The sequence below is a fragment of the Populus alba genome, chromosome 14 (genome assembly GCF_005239225.2).
Source record: "Populus alba chromosome 14, ASM523922v2, whole genome shotgun sequence".
Lineage (NCBI taxonomy): Eukaryota > Viridiplantae > Streptophyta > Magnoliopsida > Malpighiales > Salicaceae > Populus > Populus alba.
Genome location: NC_133297.1, coordinates 47,594 through 67,802, shown reverse-complemented (window position 1 = coordinate 67,802; position 20,209 = coordinate 47,594). Strand labels below are relative to the sequence as shown.

Genomic DNA, 20,209 nt, shown 5'->3' with positions numbered 1-20,209 from the left:
TTTTTCTTTTATCATATTTTATATTCATTGAATATCATTAAATATTGTAAGCAAAACAATCGTAATTGCCAGTACACTTTATGAATAAGATTAATTAAATACAAATATATCATCTCATAAACCTCATCGCTTGACACCAAGCCTCATGAACGACAATAATTAAAAATAGATATGCCATCTCATAAAAGATTTCGTTTGCCATCTGAGATCCGAACCTACCCTTGGAGGCTCACACTAAACTAACCGAACCGTGGCTCCACGGCTCAAAAGCGTACACGGTCGCGTCCATACCAAACAAGCGAACCACCACCGACCCAAAACTTCCTTCCCACTCGTTTCCACCATTTCTTTTTCTCTCGCAGCACCCCCCACCCCACCCCTCTCTCTTTCCGCTTTTCTCCCAATCAAACCATAACCCTAAAAAAATCCCCAATTTCAAAACTCTAATTTTTCTCATTTTTTTCATCAAATTGACCCTCAATTTCGCAATCTAAACCCCATAAAACCCTATTCAGTCCTTTTTTTGAAGCAACCCATGGATTCTAGCTCGATTTCACTATAATGATAATCAAAATAGTGGTGCTAGGGTTTTTAAGGGACGGATTGCATGGGCTTAATCAGCAATGCCTGAGCTTAGAAGAAATCGCGCAAGGTTAGCGCGAAATCAACAACAACAGAAGCAAACAGACCCTCCAGTTGCGAGAAAATACGTGAAGACCCGTGCTGCTGTAGCTAGAGAAGCGAAGAAGAGACCGAGAACAAGATTGGAAGCGAAAAGGTTGAAAGAGAAGGAAGAAGAAGGTGATAATAGTAATAGGAATAGGAATAGTAATAGAAGAGTTGAGGAGGAGGAGGAGGAGGGTAAAAGGGTAATTTTGATATCAGAGAGCGATAAGAAAGGAAAGAATTTGCTGGTTGATCTTGAAGAAGAAGAGAAAGTTGAAAGATTGAAAGGTCCAATGGCTGATGATAGTGGAGGTTTAAGTGCTAATAAAGCTGTTGGCCAAGAAGAGGAGGGGAACAATGCTCCTTTCCCTGATAAGGTATGCTTGTTTTGTTTTTTTTTTTTAATCATTTTCTGGCAAATTTGATGCTTTGTCATCTGGGTTTACTTTATTTTGTTGTGATATTGCTAATATATGGAGTTTGGGTCAAATTTTGGTCATTTCGGTTTAAAATGGGATGTTTTTGTGTGAAAATGTGGTTTTTATGGCGGGTTTCTGTTGTTGCTGTTGTAAGTTGTTGAAGTAATGGCGATGTAGTGGTATGTCAGCTGAATGAATGGTTTTTTTTTTTCGGGGATTTTGATTTTGTGTTGGTTGGATGCTATCTCAATTTGGGTGGTGGTATTTGCTGAAATATGGTTTCAAATGTTGGTTTTGATTAATTGCTGTTGGTGATTTATTCTTGTAGCTACAAAAGGATGGTTTCATGGGGGTTTAATATCCATTTTATTTAGTGTTTCTGAAATCTTGAGTGAAGATTTTCAATTTTTTACTTTTTGGGAATGTTACACTGTTTTTGGAAATGTTTTGAGTTTTTTTTTATTGGTTGAGGACAGTTGCTGATTGTTCAGTACATGCATTTATTAGTTCAAGATTTTTAAGTATAGAAGCCTGTGCTGAAATTTGATGCTTTGTTTTCATGGCTTTGTTTTGTTGTTGCATGCATGGTATTATAAATCATGAAAAAAAACACTTTGTTTACTTTGAAGTTGACTTTAATTGATTCTCCAACATGTTCAACTTCTAATATTGCCTTTTATTTTTGTGGTAATTATAGAGTGTTTATTATTTTCTTATCCAAGGTTCAAGTGGGAGGGTCACCTTTATATAGGATAGAAAGGAAGTTGGGGAAAGGTGGTTTTGGTCAGGTGTTTGTTGGTCGTCGTGCTAATGGTGGAAATGAACGTGCGACGGGTTCTGGTGCCATGGAGGTAAAATTAATCTAGCTATTATTTCGTGTTATTTCATACAAAAAATTAATCTTGCTTTAATTTTCTGTTTCCTTATGTGTGTTTCCTCTAGGTGGCCCTGAAATTTGAGCACAGAAACAGCAAAGGCTGTAATTATGGCCCTCCGTATGAATGGCAAGTTTACAAGTACGTAAATTTTCCCTCTAATTTAGGTTGTTGTTGTGGTGCTTTCAGATTTATCATAAATATTTAAGTGATTCTGCAATGTGTTTTTGTTTGACAGCACACTTGGTGGTAGTCATGGTGTGCCAAGAGTACACTATAAAGGAAGGCAAGGAGACTATTATGTAATGGTATGATCTGCAAGCTCACTCTTTCTAATCTGTTCATTATATTTCCTGGTTTAACTTCAGCATATGAGTTTTTCAGGTTATGGACATGTTGGGCCCTAGCCTCTGGGATGTATGGAATTCTTCTGGGCAGACGTGAGTATTTCATGCATATATATATGCCCCCCCCCCTCCTCTCTCTCAGTATTTTCGGTGTGTATGGACAGTGTTGATTTAGATGTTCTTTTCCTTGGAATTGGTTTTGGGTGGTAAATCTCTTGGAGTTATTTTTATGCTTACCACAAATCATGTTATGCCAACTGATATTGTATCTATTGTTTCTCCCTGTATGCATTATTTTATCCAATTGGTTTGTTCTTTATGCTTTTATTCCTTGCCAAAAGACTGTGGAAGAGTAGGGTGTTTCTTTTATTTCTAAGCTGACATTTTTTTCCCGCAAGACACATGTCTTGATTTGCTTTCCTTGTTCTATGTGTTGATTGGTTGTCATTCCTTTTTGATGTAGGATGTCCTCAGAAATGGTAGCTTGTATTGCAGCTGAGTCTCTCTCAATTTTGGAGAAGATGCACTCAAGAGGGTATGCTATTTAGTTGTGTATCAAATTGTTTTCTTGGTAAAACTTATGATGTCATAAGGATATTCATTTGGTAGCTTTATTAATTCTTCGTTCCACTTTTCTCTGTGAAAAACTTATGAATTATGCAACCTTGTTCGATTTTAGCTATGTGCATGGAGATGTAAAGCCTGAAAACTTTTTACTTGGTCAGCCATCTACACATCAAGAGAAGAAGTTATTTCTTGTTGACCTTGGATTAGGTGAGTCAAAGTCATTAATCATTGAAGTACTCTTATTGCTATTTAAAAAAAAAATCCTTATGTCTTATCATTGTCCAAAATTGCAGCAACAAAGTGGAAAGACAGCAGTACTGGACAACATGTTGAATATGATCAGCGCCCTGATATGTTTAGGTGGGACTTAATCATATTTCTTCTTGAGTCTTGTGGACAAAATATGACCCTGACCATTATTCATGATACCTTTCTGCTTGATTCTTTAGGGGAACTGTTCGATATGCTAGTGTTCATGCTCATTTGGGAAGAACTGCCAGTAGGAGAGATGATCTTGAATCTCTTGCTTATACACTCATCTTCCTTCACAAAGGCAGATTGCCATGGCAGGGCTACCAGGTACTACAAGGATATACACACAAGCACATGTACCATGAACATGAGTATATAAAATACATGCAAAACACACATGCTTGCAAAGAGTAGTATGCCATCCTCATGCCTTTCTTTGTTAGAATGATATGTTAACTCTATTACTTTTTCTTGTTAAACAAACCTTAGGGTGACAATAAGTCCTTCTTGGTTTGCAAAAAGAAGATGGCAACATCTCCAGAGATGCTGTGCTGCTTCTGTCCTCCTGCTTTCAGACAGTTTTTTGAAATCGTGGTGAATATGAAATTTGACGAGGAGCCCAACTATTCAAAGTTAATATCTTTGTTTGAGAGCTTGATAGGACCAAATCCAGCTATAAGACCAATAAACACAGAAGGTGCTCAAAAGGTAGGGGTAGAGCTCAAATCCACGAGGAAGTAATACTTTTATCTTCTCTTACTATGTGAATAATTATATATCCTTTTGCAGATCATTTGTCAAGTTGGTCAAAAACGTGGTAGGCTGAATATCGAGGAGGAAGAAGATGATGGGCAACCTAAGAAGAAAGTCCGTCTTGGAGTTCCTGCTACGCAATGGATTTCTATTTACAATGCTAAGCCACCAATGAAACAGAGGTACGATGTTTTGATTCATTATTTCTCTTTCTTTTCCCTCTAAAAAATTGCAATGTTTTTTTTTATGCTAATTTACCCTTCATTAATTTGAGGCGACGAGAAATCATGCAACTCTGGGTATTTAAATAAAGAGTTTTGGTTTTGTAACAGTGAAGTGGCTTCCTAAAAGGACTGCTACAAGCCTAACCAAGCAAAGTTACGAAGAAAATGATCGACATTTCATTTGTCTGTTTAAACAATCCTTTTATAACTCCATTGAGTCTCACACTTTGTATGGTCCTCTATACAGCCACCTGGTCTCAGATCTGGTGCTCTCTTGTTTAGCTATTGGTGCAAGGGCGAAGCACTCCTGTGGCTTCTGCCCCCTCTCCCTCTCTCCCCTGTGTTCTTAAAAAACTTGACACTGAGAATACTGGGCGCCATCCTTTCTTCACTGCACAGATCTTCTGAGGAGATACCCTCTGTCTTTTGAATGTGGTTTCCTGACCTTGACATGGCCTGATGACATGTCTGTTCTTTACATAGGTACCATTATAATGTTGCTGATGGAAGGCTGGGTCAACATGTGGAGAGAGGAATTGCTGATGGTCTGCTTATAAGCTGTGTTGCATCTTCTTCCAATCTTTGGGCATTAATAATGGATGCTGGAACTAATTTTACAAGCCAAGTTTATGAACTATCACCTTTTTTCTTACACAAGGTAAACTACATAAACTTAAAACACTACATGGAAATATGTTATATATGCATGTGTTACTGTACTCAGGTTTTCTTTTCCTAATCATTTAAGTAATTTTTTATAGAAACAATAATCAAAATTGATCCCAAATAATAGGAATGGATAATGGAACAATGGGAGAAGAACTATTACATCAGTTCCATCGCTGGTTCTAACAATGGAAGCTCTCTCGTGGTGATGTCCAAAGGTTGGTTTGCTTTATCTCATAAGTTCTGTGTATTACTGCATAACCTTTGTTAGTTTTTGGGCCACAATTTAACAGTTCGCAATGACTTAGCTATGGTTGTTGCCTTTGAAACTGAGCCTTGCTATGGTCTGGGTGTTGCTGGGGTGCAACTTTTAGCAAAATTTCCTTCTGGCAACTAAAACAAAGTGATGTTTTAATTTATGCAGGCACTCAATACACTCAACAGTCTTACAAAGTAAGTGATTCTTTTCCCTTTAAGTGGATAAACAAGAAGTGGAGAGAAGGGTTTTATGTGACTTCAATGGCTACTGCTGGAACCCGCTGGGGTGTTGTCATGTCACGCAATGCAGGCTTCAGTGATCAGGTCAGATTTTTCTTGTGATCTCGACAATTAAAATCTACTCATAGGATATGTCCATTGCAAATATATAAAAAGCAGCAGCCACTGCTATTCCCGCAAATTTGCATGTTTGTGTGCCCATGAGTTTTTAGAGTTCAACAAAACTTTCCATGGTTTGAATGAGATCTATTCACCTTGGACATTTTAGTTTTTGGTTTTCCTTTTTTATTTTTTTTGAAAATTGTTGCTATTCAAATGAAAGCTTGATTTAAAAATAAATATACAATCTGTTTAAACTTGAACTGTTGATTCTAAGTTAAATACCTCATAGCCTGAAAGTCCATTTTGCCATGCCCTCTGGATTTCACTTTCTATTTGTGATATTGCGGATTTAGTTGGAAATTAACATTGATTAAGAAATTGTGTTTCTTCGATAGATGCTATTTAGATGGTTATGGATGCCAACAGACATTGATTTAGAACCAAAGTACTAAAATAGATTGACCTTTGACCATTTCTTTAAACCCAAGTATTTTGATGCAAAATTGTGGTTCTCTGTAGATTGTTCTAGTTAAACCTTATTTCTGTATGTATCATCATTTTATAAAAAGTTTATGTTTTCTTGGGCAACAGTTGAATGGTTCTTGCATGTAACTTTGCTTCTGACTCGAGTGGGTTCTGTGTCTCACTTGCCACTGGCTTCAATAGGTTGTGGAGCTTGATTTTCTGTATCCAAGTGAGGGCATTCACAGAAGATGGGATACTGGCTTTAGAATTACATCAACTGCTGCAACCTTTGATCAAGCTGCTCTCATCTTGAGTGTCCCTAAGCGCAAACCTGGAGATGAAACCCAGGAAACTTTACGCACATCTCTATTTCCAAGCACTCATGTTAAGGTAATACATTCTGTTTGATTGTGGAGCTGTTTGGAGCTGTTGACCATGTTCTCCAATCCTCTGAATATGGGTGTGTACTTTATATCTATCATGGAAGACATACTTGGAATCCTCCTCTGTTGCAGAAGCAGACTGCAGCTTCCTTCCTGGTTGCTACAATCATTATGCAGTAACAAACAAGTCTAAACTGATTTTCTCATCACTAATGCTGTAAAATTGTGATGTTCCTCCACCGCATGATCATTGTGTCTTGGCTATTATAAAAAATTTTGCATCATGATTCTTCTTTTTTTTGTGGCATGCAATTTTGTATTGTGACAAATTCTAGAAATGAAAGTTTGCATAACAATTTCTTGCTTGTGTGTGCATCTCTCATGTTTTGATATCTGACCGGTGTTAGTTTTGGTCACTGCTGCCTCTGCTGACGTGAGCAGTATGAAATTTATATACACTGTTTGCATAACAAATTTGTATCATTGATTTTTGTTATGGTAAATGAATTACTAGACAGTATCACACCCGAGTTTTTATTTTAATGTACAGGAAAAGTGGGCCAAGAACCTCTATCTTGCGTGTTTGTGCTATGGGAGGACGGTTTCTTAAAATATCAAATTGCAGGGAGCAAGAAAACAAACAAAAAGGATCCGCCCCCCCGACCTATTCAGTTTCTCATGTTAATTGTACAAATTGGAGTAAGAGAGCTTTAGCTGCAGCAAAAGAGAATTGCAGTTTTGTGTATGATTAATATTAATGATGTTTGCTGTAAATTTAGCTCTTAGTTTGCACTTCTTTAGTGCCTTTGATTTTTAAACTTAGGTTAGGGGTGAGTATTTTTGGTTTGGTTTGGTTTGGTTTGGTTATGGGTTAAAAAAGCTATCCAAATTGAAATTTATATCTTTGAAAAATTATGAACCGAATTGAACTGATCATTCAAACAGATCAGATTGATTCGATTTGGTTTTTTCTTTCAAAACTTAATCACAAAGTTTAAGGACTTTGTTGAAATTTTTGAAAAATAAAGACTGGACTAAACTTTGACCAGCTTCTTTAGCCACAGTATGGTGCCTGTCTGGAAAATGAAGATGCTCGAGATTTAAATAATAAAGTCAAGCATTTCTACACTGCCAGGATTTAGCATGACATGGATAAACTAGAGATTGGTTTAGAAGATCCATGTTAACCCCATCATCCATCATTTTTTACACCAAACATGAAGAGGCAGAAGGGCTGCACTTTTTCACAACATCAACAAGAAGTCCAAAGATTTTACTTGGGCTTCATCAATGGTAAAATTACATTGTCAGCAAGCTTCCTCTTTGACCTTGCAATTCTCCTTCATGATATAAAAAAATAAATAAAAGAACAAAAATATAAAAGCATTAAATAAAGTCATTTTCAAGTACTTTCACCCTTTCATTTCTACGAAAATCATCCTTCTTCTCAAGAACCAAACAGAAATTGAGAGAAAGCTTGGAGGAGGTGGGGCTGGGTTTTATTTAGTCTCTAGGGTTAGAAGAAAAGTTTATATTTATACTTTCTTTTGTTTTTGTATAGATTTTTAAAACCAAAACCGATTTACTTTCTAGGATTTTTTAATTGATTAATTTGGTTTTTTTTCTTGGTTTTGTTCTTTTACTTATTTTTTTTTATTTTCTTGATATTAATCAGTTTTTGAAGTTTTTGTAACTTAGGGTTATATTTTCATGGTCAAATCATGCTATGTAATGATTACATTTTCAATTATATTGCTCATTAACCTTCCCCAGGAGATTAAGAAGAGTTCACTGGTCACTCTTTTGTGGAGATGTTTAAGAATTAAGCTTGGATTTGGGTGGCCAAGAACCAGAAAACTTGTCTATTTGTTAACTAAAACTTCAAAAATTGAAGTTTTCAAACTTTCAGGTACTATATATATTTTTTAATAGATATTTTTTGGTGTATAATATTTGGACACAAAAAAACACAGTATGGCAATATTTGTTTTGAAAATATTAAATTTGTTAATATTTTAACTAAAACTGTGTTAATGCTTGCCATGGCATTGATGGCTTATGGAGTGATCCTGACACCTTGGAAGATGTATTTTTTTTTCAAAATCCATGGAGTATGGATGATCTTCACACCGCAGAGGATACATTTTATCCATGTATAAGACACAAAGCAATATTATGCGACACCCTTCTTGCATCATCGTCACCTGGGCAGAGAAGGGCTTGGTGGCCTGGAAATGGCATGAACTGCTGCAGGTATAGGCAAGTGCCAGGTTCCTCTGTATTAAGATCAGAATTACGATTTCTGGGTTTTATATTTTCCTGACAAGACCTTGGGATGTAAGAACAAGAGGGTGACTATGACAAAAGAGCACCACATCTCAGGAATCAGATTATCCCAGCACCCAGCCAATGATTGGTGCGTTTGTTTTTTAAAAATGGTTCTGGAAAAACATTTTTGAAACTTGCTTGTATTTATTTATTTACTATTAAAAAAAGTTGATTAATAAAAATAATTTTTGTTCAATGAAAAATATTTTTTTATCAAAAAAAAATTTAACTTGATTTTTAATAAAGTGTTTTCCTTTTATTTTAAATAGAAAAATATTTTGAAAAATTAAAAATATCATATTATTTTTTGATCATATCAAATTTAGTCCTTAAATTTTTTAATTGCTATATATTTTTTTTGAATCTTTTATTTTTTCAAATTCATCCCTTAAAATTTGATTTAATTTAGTTTTTATATTAATTTTAGTTTTTATTTTTATGATTGTTATTTACTTTTTTGTTATTATTTTTTAAATTAAAATTTTTTATTTATCAAATTTAATTCTTATTATTTTGATCGTTACTTATTTTATTTAAAATAATTTATAAAATTATAATTATAATTGTTTTAATTTCATCATCTTTTAATTTTTTTTATCTATTATATTTTATCACTATTATTTTGATTATTATTTATTTTATTTGATATAATTTATAAAATTAGATTTTTTTTTAATTTCATTCTCATTCAACTTTTTAATTTATTTGATTTATTTCTTATTATTTTAATAAACTTAAAAAAAATATTAATAAACTATTTTTTTAGCTTATTTTTTTATAATATAATCAAATATTAAAAAGTATTTTCCAACTTACTTTAACAATATTAAATATTATAAAAAAAAAATTAAAAAATTATTTTTCTGAAAACAGGCTTAAATTCAGTCAAGATTCCTCAAATTTCCAAATCTCAATCAACTCTGCAAATCATGAAGATAACAGTGAAAAGATTTGATGAACACATTTGAATCTGAAAGGGGACAGTGGAGAATCGTAACCAAAGTCAAAAGGTGAACGATTGACAGTGACATAGACTAACCAATGGAACCACCAACATACCACTGTCTAATAACAGTTCACAAAATCGGAAAAAAAAAAAAAAAAAAACTTTCGAGTTTTCAAAGCAACCATTGAGATGAACGGAAGAGCATATTTGGTGACTAATTACATTAACTAATCCATGATGACAGACAGTGGGCTATGAACTTGGCATTTAAAAAAATATATAATATAGTTTACTAAAATTTTTGGGACAATAATACAAGTTCAAGAATTATTTGAAAAATAACTAGTTTGAACATAATTGCATTTTAAAATATTGTTTTTATACACAAAAACTATTTAGAATTGCAATTGCATTTTAGAATATTTTTTATACATGACAGCAAATAGCAGTTATTCAGTACATATTTGTTAAAAAATTAATTAACTTAAACAAAATTCAACTTAAAATTTTATAAAAATTGATAGTAAAAAAAATGAGATTCCAAGATTTAATAGCTTAAAAAAAATGATAGACAAGAAAGAGAAATGAAGAAGAAAAAAAAAAGAAGAGAAATGCTCTATTTTTTACATATATAATACTGCTAGAAAAATCTTCATGAGTTGATTATAACTGCACCTTAAAAAAACATTAAATGAGGTTAAACATTAAATGAGGTTGTAATTAACCATGAATAAAATACTTAATAAATTATTATCATGTTTGATGGTCTTTTAAGGTATAGCTAGAGTCATTTTGTTAAAAAAAATTTAATGGTTTTAGATACGTCGAAAACAAAACTCTAATATATTTCCAATGAATCATTTTTTTTTTATCATGAATTTTTATAAAATTTTAGTTAATATATGATAATTAAATACAAAGAGACATAATTTTTTAAATAACCATGGAATAGTTCTGTTAAACCACTGTTCTTAACAGTAATTCTATTTAATTTCAAATATCTTGGACACTTCCTTTTCTTCTGTACTTCTGCGTCGACCGTGTTGAAAATCACATGAATAAACAAAACTTACATCACTTTCGTTGATCTGTTTGGTATAAAGAGCATGTTCTTCATAGGTAATGTCATGACGACCATAGATTTCTTCATAACATCTTCTGCAGAGACAGAAGACCCACAAGCTGCTTTAATTTCAAAAAAAAAAAGACTGTCATAAATACTTTTGATGTTTAAGAGAAAGTCTTGCCTTGGGGCTGCACAGCAGCAGGGGGGTGACATGGACAAGACATCTATTGAGTCCTCGCTATAGTGTTTTGTCTCTCTTGTTGTCTTGGTCAAGATAATAACCTGCTTTCTTGTTTGTTTTTCTCTGGTTTTGTTGGAAAGCTAATCGTTCCTGCTTCCTCCTGCCGTCCTTAGGGTTTCTTCTGGCTTTGCATGTAAATACCTTACCGAGACGAGATTTTTTATGTTTATTTCAAGCTGGGCTCGGGATGTATGGCTAACTGGGCTCAATGATTTCTGTTTTTAATTCATAAAAAAAAATTAATACTTGTTACATAATTTTTTTAATTTAATTTCCTGATATTTAAAAAGTAGTCGTTTGTCTTTGCACGGGTTGGATTCATCATGAATTTTATGGGAAATCTTATTGGATTTTTTTTTAACTATTTTTATTTTTGTGGACTTATTTTGATTTGTTTTATACTTGGTAATGTAAATTTGTTTGATTACTTTGCTGATATTCAATGTTCATCTCCTTTAGATACTTAATTAAATGATAAAAAGACAAAGAAATGCACCTTTTCATGCTAAAAAAGGAAACTTTTTTAGATATTCAGATAAAATTAATTTAGCAAAATATATGTATTTTGATATTCACTAATAAACTTTTTATCAATGTAGATGAATAATTCTTCTATTAGATTAGCATAAGCTCGGATCGTGTTGATATGCTTGACTTCAGGGTGCCTGGCAACAAGATATGCCAATTTTCTGCAAGAATTTATATATTCTCCAACAAGTGAAGCTGCTCCAAGCGGTGAGGACAGCATTGTTAGAAACTGCAATTTTCTGCAAGAATTTATATATTCTCCAACAAGGAGGATGGCTCCTGCAGGGTCAATCCACCAGTGGGATTTATCGCCAAGAACGGCTGCAATCAATCCTACCACGTTCGAAATAGTGATCCTGGGCATTGACATTTGGTTTAGCTAGAATTGATAACCAGAAGTCTAGTACTAAACGACACGAAGCTTGTCTGTGACAAGTACAGGAACAAAACCCTTGCATAAGCAAGAACAGTCTCGTTTCCTGAGCTTCTGCAGTTAAACGGCAAGCTTTACTGCTATTGCAGTTTGCATAATTGCATATAACCACAATAACTGATCTGAAGAAATCTTTTCAGCAAGTTAGGTTCATCGTTAATCAGTCCCCAGTGAGCTCACTGAATTCCTTCTACTCTGTCTCCTGCTTCTCTTTTCTTCACTCACCAACAATGGTGTTTTCGGGCCAGAACCTGAATTCCCCTCCATTTAGATCTACACAACTGGTTCCAGTTCCAGCTGAAACATCTATAATCAGAGGTTCGTCTTTTGCTTGGTAAATTATTTATGCTAGAACTCTTGGCTCTTGTTCATGTTAAGAGGTCATGGACCCATAGTCCAACATCGAATTCTTTATCACATGGAAAAAAAAAAAAAAAAATCTAGACTATCAAGCCTTTGAAAACTGGTCCCTGTCCATGTGGTTTCCGTTGTTTTGACACAAAAGGATCTAAATTTTGACAAGTGCTCATCAATGACTAGCTAAGATGTTAACCAAGAGAGACAGTTTGGTAATGACAAAAGCAAACAAAAGTATACTTAAGAAAGTAGGCTTTTTAGTTTCATAACAAAGTTTGTGCTTGTACTGTTTGAAGAAAGTAAAAAACAGAGAGCATCAAAGCGCACAATGAAAGTGCCACAACCATCAGCCAAAAATGTACAACAACATAACTTTCATGTATCAACCTAGCTGCCTTGCAAGAAAACAAACGGTTGCTCTGTTTAATACACCACAAGTACCACTTATACAAAACCAGGGCTCTCGGACTAAACAGATTCACAGTGAAAATGACAAAATGGATCCCAAATATTTAACAGTAAATGAAATCAAAAGCAGTGCGCAATTTACACATGATGTTATCTATATATATTTATATACAGATCAAGGCTAACTGTTGGGTAACCTGCTGAGAACAGAGTGCTCTGGTTTGTGTTCGCATTCGAAATCAAGATGAACAAATGCCCGCTCAACCTCCGGGAGTTTTTCAATCTTGTCCTGCAATGTCTCTCCAATAGCATGTGCTTCCTTTAGAGGCAGTTCCTCTGGAAGTTCAATGTCAACCTGTTTCGAGTGGGTGAAATAGAAGAGAAAATCTCATTGGTCAACAGCAGGACAACATGTTAAATCATGCATGTAAAACAGACGTTCAAATGTTTGCTGAATAAAAATGACCAGAAAGCAGTGCTAAAGCCACGCATGTGAGCTTCCCAAGATTTGAGTAAGGAAAAATGAGACGTGACAAACAAAAAATTTCAGTGTTCATAGTTCAAATCAGAATAGTGGAAGAAGATTCATTGACTATCGAATTTTATAGGCCTAACTAGTGCTTGTACATGCAGTGCAGACTTATTTATTTTTATTTTCAAGCCCTTGTTGCAAGATAATTCGCTCAACAAGAACTAGTTAATCACAAACTAAGCAGGCATGCTTACCTCTACAAAATAAAGAACACCAAAGGTATAAGCACGGACTGTGTCTACACGCTTGACTTGAGGGTGCCTTGTGACAAGATATGTCAATTTCTGCAGGACTTCAGGTGGAGCTGTTTGCCCAACAAGAGAAACTGCACCAAGAAGCCCATCTTAAAATGTTGGCAGATATAAGCTTATCTGTGCATCACTTAATCCGCTCCTTCCAAAAAACCAGGAATGAAGAGCGATACCTGCATTTTCAATGACAGTTTCAGACCAATTTGTAATTGTGTAAACAGCAAGAAGAATAGCACCAGCAGGGTCAATCCACCAGTAGTATTTATCCCCAAGAACAGCGGCAGCTAATCCTACCACATTCGTCACCACATCAAAATAGTGATCCTGAACATGAAAATTGGTTTAAGTTACGAAAGTGATAATTAACAGCTCAATAATAGAAAGCAAAATATTTAGAAAGTAGAGCCAAAAACCTTTGCATAGGCACGAACTATACTATTTCCTGAGCTTCTACAGTAAATCCAAAGTGCCAGTTTCACCACAGTAGCACTTATCATGATTATGTTAAGCCATAACAGTTGATTTGAAGACATCTTCTTACGTGTTTCATCTTTTATTAATTCTTCAGCAGCTTGGATCAGTATCTGAAGACCTGTGAAGAAAGATTGTTACGATTCCACACCACAACACACTCAAAGAAGCAAAATTGATGAAAACCTAAGGTGTTCAACTCTTACCGTTGTTTGTTGGAAAGTAATTTTTTTTATAAAATAAATTTTGAAAAAATAAATTATTTTTAAACGTTTGGTAGTATAATGAAGAATAAAGTTGGAAAACATTTTCTAGTGTTTGGTTATGTCATAAAAAATAAACTGAAAAATAACTTATTAATTTTTTATATTTTTCAAGTTTATTAAAATAATGAGAAGAAATCTTACAAATTAAAAATTTAAATGAGAATGAAATTGAAAAAATATATAATTTCATAAATTATCTCAAATAAAATAAATAATAATCAAAATAATAGAGATAAAATCTTAAAAATTAAAAATTAAAAGATGAAGAAATAATAATAACAATAAACATTTTATAAATTATTTCAAATAAAATAAGTAACAATCAAAAGAATGAGGACTAAATTTGATAGATAAAAAAATTGAATTAAAAAATGATAAGGAAAAAACAAATAACAATTATAAAAATGAGAACCAAAGTTAATATAAAAGTTAAATTCTAAGGGATGAAATTGAAAAAAAAATATTCAAAACAAAATATATATAGCAATTAAAAGTTTGAGTATTAGATTTGATATAATCAGCAAATAATATATTAAATTTGATATAAAAGTTAAATTCTAATTTTTTTATAATTTTTCAGAAAGTGTTTTCCGTCCAAAATAAAAGAAAAATACTTTCTTGAAAACCAAGTTAAATTTTTTATTGATTGAAAAATATTTTTCATTAACTAACTTTTTTAATAATAAATAAATATAAAAAAAATTTTAAAAAATAGTTTTCTGAAACCAATTTTCAAGCAGCCTAAATTACTCCATTACTATGGGAGTGAACTGTTACCAAAATTCTTATTCCACCGAGACTTTATGAGCATTAAGAAAAGTTAACAAACAATTGATTTTGGATTTGTGATAGATGGAAGAAGAAAATTATCAATATAATCTATGGTCTAGATTTCCCTTTTCTACTTGGCATAAATCATTGATTTTACAATCATTAGACAAAAAAAAATAAAATCAATGGAACACGACAAAATTACCAAGAGTGGCCATGACAGCAGCAAAGATGATTATTCCCACTGGCTGCATCCTTAATTTTCCAATAGGGTACTTGTAGATATTTATGTTTTTCATGGATATGTGAGTGAACCAGAGTATCCCACCAGCCATGAGATCAAGCAAAGAATCTAATGTGGAGGCAGCAATTGCTATGGATCCTGTCCTTATTGTAGCATAAACCTGGACATTACACAAATTATCAATCTCAACAGCTTAAAAACTAGAAATATAACAAACATTAGAACATGCAATTGAAGAAGGCAAAAAAAAAAAAAAAAAAAGACTTCTTTCAAGTTCGATTTATCTGAAAAACAAGCATTGGTGATGTCACCTTAAACACCAAAAGCACAATGTTGGCATAATTAGAGATCTTCATAGCCTTTTCAGCTTGCACTTGTTCTTCATCATCTTCTTCATCGCTCGAATCAGTTGTCATCAAAGTATCAACATCCTGGAAGGATTTTAACGTCGCAAATTGTTTTTCGTAGTACTCCTTTTCATCTACAAACGCCAAAACAACAAACAAGAACTCAATCACTGCCAAACATATATAACCTGTCCCTATTTGGTTTCCAATAAATTAAACAGCATTTTAAGAGCAAAAATCAAAACCAAACAAAACTTGATCAAAATTCCTCTTTACCCTTTCATTTTCTCTTTAGTTTCCAAACAGCCAAACAAGTCCTCAACATTTTACCTTTACTATGCATAAAAACACATCTGCTCAATAACCCTCGTACTTTTCAGCTATCTCTTTCTCAGGAGCCACCTCAACAACAAAAGAGACAGCGAGTTCCATTCTTTTTTTCACTTTCCTTCACTTTCTCAGTAACCAAACAAATCTTAAGCTTTTAGCTTTTTATCCACAAAAATAACACAAACACAACAACCCTTTAACGTTTAAGTAATCTTATATGTAAAAAAACAACACAGATTCCATCTCTTTTTACACTTTCTCAGACTTGCTCAGCAACCAAACAAAACTTTTAAGGAAAGCAAGAAAAAGGGAGTGCAAGACTACGTACCTTTGCTAAGCCCTTTAGTTTTAGAGACATTAAAGTGAAAAGAAGATTCGACATCAAGAACAGTCCGAACCTTATCGGGCAATCTTGATAAAAATCCAGTCTTTAGTGAGTGGTACGAGTTACCTCCACCCAGTCCACAACGCTCATTAACATTCAACAATGGCTCTTTAGGACTCAAATAACCAGAATTCATATCCTCCATCAATGGATAAAATTATCGATCCGGTTCTGGTGTTCCACTCTCTTTCTTGCAAAATAGAAGCTAGCAGTATTTAGATGTAAGAGAGAGAATTATTAGAATTGACCTATTATTATTGACTGAATTGTTTTATTAATTAATAATTTAAAAAAAAACATGGTCATTATTTTTTTTCCTTGCTAGGACTAATGTGGGCAAGTGCCACGTGGAAGATTTGAGTTTTAACACGTCTAATTGTTTTTATAATTTGCTTTAAAAATTATTCATTAAAATAATATGAAACAATAATGACCCAAAAAAAGTAAAAAAAAAGGAAAGATTTGATATTATTTTGGGTACATGAACTTTATGTGTTTAGACTTTAGACACATTAACTTTGGAGATCCACTTTTTACAATCAACTTTTTACACCATTGTTTTAAAACCAAATCCAAGATTCTCCAAGATTCAACCCAGGTCATGACTAGCATAATGTTATTTTGATTTTTAAAAAAAAATCTTTAAGTTTTATCCAAGTCAATCAAATCATAAATCAATTTATTTTTTTTTATCTCAAATCAAGTTAATTTATTTTGTTAAAGTTTTTTTTGTTAAAAAATCAAGTTAATCCAAGTCAATCTTTAAGTTTTTTTGTTAAAAAATCTTTTGATTTCCTTTTTATTTTGTTAAAATTTTTTTCTTTTCAATTTAATTAACACTCTAATGTTAATTTTTTATACTCTCTAATTTATTTTTTATTTTGATTCTCAACCTCATTCTTTTAATTATAATTTTTTGTATCATAGTTTTTTTTCCTGATTTCATTCTCTGGCTTTTGATTTGTTGGGGGGTTGGGCTTCTTGTTTTTTTTTTTTTTTCATTTATCCCGGTTTATTTTGATCTTATGCTCTAGATAACAAGATTTTCAAGCCTTTTTTTTAATTTTGAAAGCTGGAAAAAAAAAAGTTTTGTTTTGTGTTTAATTTGTGAATGCTTTATATTTTATTTTATACAAATAAGTTTTATTTTATATATATATATATATATATATATATATATATAAATATATATAAAAGTTATAGCTCGCCGCAAACAGCCGATCAAATACTGAAAATCACTAAGAAAATAATCACTCATACCCATACCGACAACAACATTATTGAAGTCTGATGCATTGATTATTGAAGACACGAATCCGAATCCAACAAGATAATAAAATAGTATGCAATCTGATGTCTTGTTTTGCCATTAATGACACGATTATGCCGATACAAGACAAAACAGTGAGACATTGTGAGTGGTGATTTTTTTGATGTTTTATTTTTTAATTATATTATTATATTAATTCAGTTTATTAAATTTAATTAAGTCAAAGGCTGTTTGACTCCGCCGTTGTTTTTTTTTCTTAACATATTTTAATATAAAAATAAATTTTAAAAAATAAAAAATATATTATTTAATATACTTTTAAATAAAAGATACTTTATCAACTTGGATAATTAACTAATATTGTGTAACTTCTTGGGATCACCAAGCTGCCTCGAATTGCATTTTTATTTTATAAAAAGCCAAAGGTTGGCTTTTCCATTGCCCTTTTATATTAAACAAAGTTCATCTTAAACAGTCTAATTATAATGCAATTAAGCTGGTATGGTGAGTGGTCACCCACCCCCTTTGTTTTTTTGTTTTTGTTTTTTGTTTTTGTGCCATGGATCATGATTGTATGGAGGAGGGCAGGAAGCCTTAGCTGTTCCTTTATATACGAAAAAAATATAATTGTTGAGATAACGTGGCATGAAATGGGGCAGTGCCCCACATGTCATTGACCTTATAATTTATCTAAGCCTTTAAATTAAATACAAAATGTACATCAAATCGTGGCCTTAAGTATCTCTGTATATTTTTCTTGTGTTGGAAAAAAACAAAATGTACATTATCTACACAAAATGTATATTAGCTTTTTGTGAAGCTCATCAAGAGTGAGGCTGAATATTTATTTTTGGGCCACTAGGTAATGATGACATGCACTAGGTTTGAGATAAATGACAGAGATAAGTGGGTCCCGTTCTCCCTTGTTTGTTTTTAAGGAATATTTTTCGGTTGATCTTACAATGCATTGTCACCATGACAAGCCAAACAGCATAAATATTAACATGAAAAGTGTAATTTAACTGTTATATATTTTTATTTTATTTTTTAAATTAACTATTAATAATAAAAACAAACCAGTTAAATATTAAACCGTTAATAGTTATTTGGTTCTCTTCTTTTCAATTTGGCTCGGAGATTTATTCAAAGCATGGACAGCCTGCCTTTGAGACAGTTTTTGACACTGTAAATCCTGCGCTCTGTTAGGAAGCAAAGCATCACGAAGACAACACCAACTCCCTCGTATGTCCGAACACCCAGGGGCAGAATGAGGGGTGGCAAGCAGGGGCCCGGGCCCGGGCCCCTGCAAGATATTTTTTTTATTATATTTGGTAATTAAATGTGAGGAGCTGTCATATTATTTAATAAGATGGGTCCTGTATACAGTAAATATATTTGTTATCTTCTGCTTTACTTTTGAATTCCTTTAACTTTGCCTCGATTTTATGCTACCTATATGCCTACGTGGAAAGAATAAAAAATATAAAGTTATCAATGTGGTTTTGCTGCATTTTCTCTCCTTCTGGCCATAAGATAAATTTCTGTAGCGCACCCGATCAAAACAAAATTACAAATAAAATTTTTTTGTAGAAAGTTTGAAGTAGGATACCGATTAATTTATTTATTTTTTATTAAACAAAATAAGGTAATTGGGTATTAATAACTTAAATTTAAAATATATTTTTATTTTTTTAGATGTTTATTAAGAATTTAATGAGGTTTTTTAATATAATTTTATTATTTTTTACTCTTTGTTTTTAAAATCGGCTAGTTTTAACAATTGTTTTTTTTGAATTCTTGATAATGATTTTTTTTCTGATTAATTAGACATATTTTATTGGTTTGTTTTGATTATACTTAAATTTTTTTTGTTTTGTTTTTAGAAGAGCCATTAAAATTATCAATTTTTTCTCACGATATATGTTTTGATTTTATGTTGAACCATGAACAAAATAAGAAAAATTGATTTTTTTTTGAAAAAAAAAAAGAAAAATATTTATCCACTAGTTGACAGGTTGATTCGGTTTATTTTAACTCTTTCGACAGCTGAACGAGCTTTCTCAGCGATGAAAATTGTTGAAACAAGACTTCGTAATCGGATGGAGGATGATTTTCTTGCAAATTATTTGATTGTCTATATAGTAAAAAAAAATATTGTTGAGAGATTCACAATTTATATTATAATCGATGATTTCTATTCTATGAAAGAACAACGAACATAATTAAAATAATATGTAAGAATCATTCTTTATTATTTTTTACTTTATTTCAAAGTTTATCAAACATAAAATAATGCTTCGCTTTAAGCTAATGTTTCTTATATACTTTGTATATTTATATCTGATAGGTATAACGATCAACAACATTAAAGTGATGGATACATCATGAAGATGAAATTAACTTCATTACTTTGACTTAATTTGATATTGCTCCAAACCTTTTTACATTATATATTTGTAATAAGTTATTTGAATAAAACTAAATCATGCTGGTTTTTTTCACAACTCATATATAATAAATTAAAATGAATATTATATATTGTTATATTATTTTTGGCCACCCCTAACAAATAATCCTAGGTCCTTGGATGATACATTAAATCAGTGTTGAATATATTTCATAGATGATCTAAAGAGCACAACCTTACATCAATTCAATGTATATGTACAAATAAATCTTCCATGATGCTTACTTTAAAATTTGAAGTAAAAAAACCAAAATATTCCTTTTACTGTATTTTTGAGGGGGGAATTAATGTCTGTTCATGTTTTCCAGATTGGTAAAATAGGTACAGATTGTAACAAGATCGAGTCTGGTC

General features: G+C 32.2%; 2 protein-coding genes across 3 annotated transcripts; one reads left to right on the top strand and one right to left on the bottom strand.

Annotated features, from left to right (window-relative positions):
* Positions 1–240: 240 nt before the first annotated feature.
* Positions 241–7,035, top strand: LOC118059289 (casein kinase 1-like protein HD16). Of its 2 annotated transcripts, none has more exons than XM_035072127.2 (16): positions 241–1,043; positions 1,808–1,936; positions 2,028–2,101; positions 2,199–2,268; positions 2,345–2,400; positions 2,771–2,842; positions 2,987–3,081; positions 3,168–3,234; positions 3,324–3,453; positions 3,616–3,834; positions 3,916–4,061; positions 4,587–4,761; positions 4,897–4,987; positions 5,194–5,351; positions 6,036–6,224; positions 6,768–7,035. In XM_035072127.2, exons 1-16 carry the CDS (start codon positions 624–626, stop codon positions 6,825–6,827), a joined length of 2,151 nt encoding a protein of 716 aa, XP_034928018.1. In that variant the 5' UTR covers positions 241–623; the 3' UTR covers positions 6,828–7,035. The 2 variants fall into 2 exon arrangements, with proteins under 2 accessions (XP_034928018.1, XP_034928019.1); XM_035072128.2 differs by having other exon boundaries at positions 876–1,043; positions 1,783–1,936.
* Positions 7,036–12,475: 5,440 nt separating this feature from the next.
* Positions 12,476–16,350, bottom strand: LOC118059338 (metal tolerance protein 4). Its single transcript, XM_035072190.2, has 7 exons — positions 16,065–16,350; positions 15,371–15,540; positions 15,021–15,219; positions 13,721–13,899; positions 13,481–13,631; positions 13,251–13,381; positions 12,476–12,879 (listed from the first exon to the last, which is right to left on the bottom strand). Exons 1-7 carry the CDS (start codon positions 16,264–16,266, stop codon positions 12,706–12,708), a joined length of 1,206 nt encoding a protein of 401 aa, XP_034928081.1. The 5' UTR covers positions 16,267–16,350; the 3' UTR covers positions 12,476–12,705.
* Positions 16,351–20,209: the final 3,859 nt, after the last annotated feature.

What these genes read in the sequence shown, in the direction of transcription:
- LOC118059289 (XM_035072127.2), top strand. Translation starts at nt 624, where the DNA reads ATGCCTGAGCTTAGAAGAAATCGCGCAAGGTTAGCGCGAAATCAACAA. An exon ending in TATGAATGGCAAGTTTACAA is followed by an intron (nt 2,102 to 2,198) that starts GTACGTAAATTT and finishes TTTGTTTGACAG; the next exon opens with CACACTTGGTGGTAGTCATG. An exon ending in GAGAAGATGCACTCAAGAGG is followed by an intron (nt 2,843 to 2,986) that starts GTATGCTATTTA and finishes GTTCGATTTTAG; the next exon opens with CTATGTGCATGGAGATGTAA.
- LOC118059338 (XM_035072190.2), bottom strand. Translation starts at nt 16,266, where the DNA reads ATGGAGGATATGAATTCTGGTTATTTGAGTCCTAAAGAGCCATTGTTG. An exon ending in AACTAAAGGGCTTAGCAAAG is followed by an intron (nt 15,541 to 16,064) that starts GTACGTAGTCTT and finishes TGGCGTTTGTAG; the next exon opens with ATGAAAAGGAGTACTACGAA. An exon ending in TGCTGTCATGGCCACTCTTG is followed by an intron (nt 13,900 to 15,020) that starts GTAATTTTGTCG and finishes CTTTCTTCACAG; the next exon opens with GTCTTCAGATACTGATCCAA.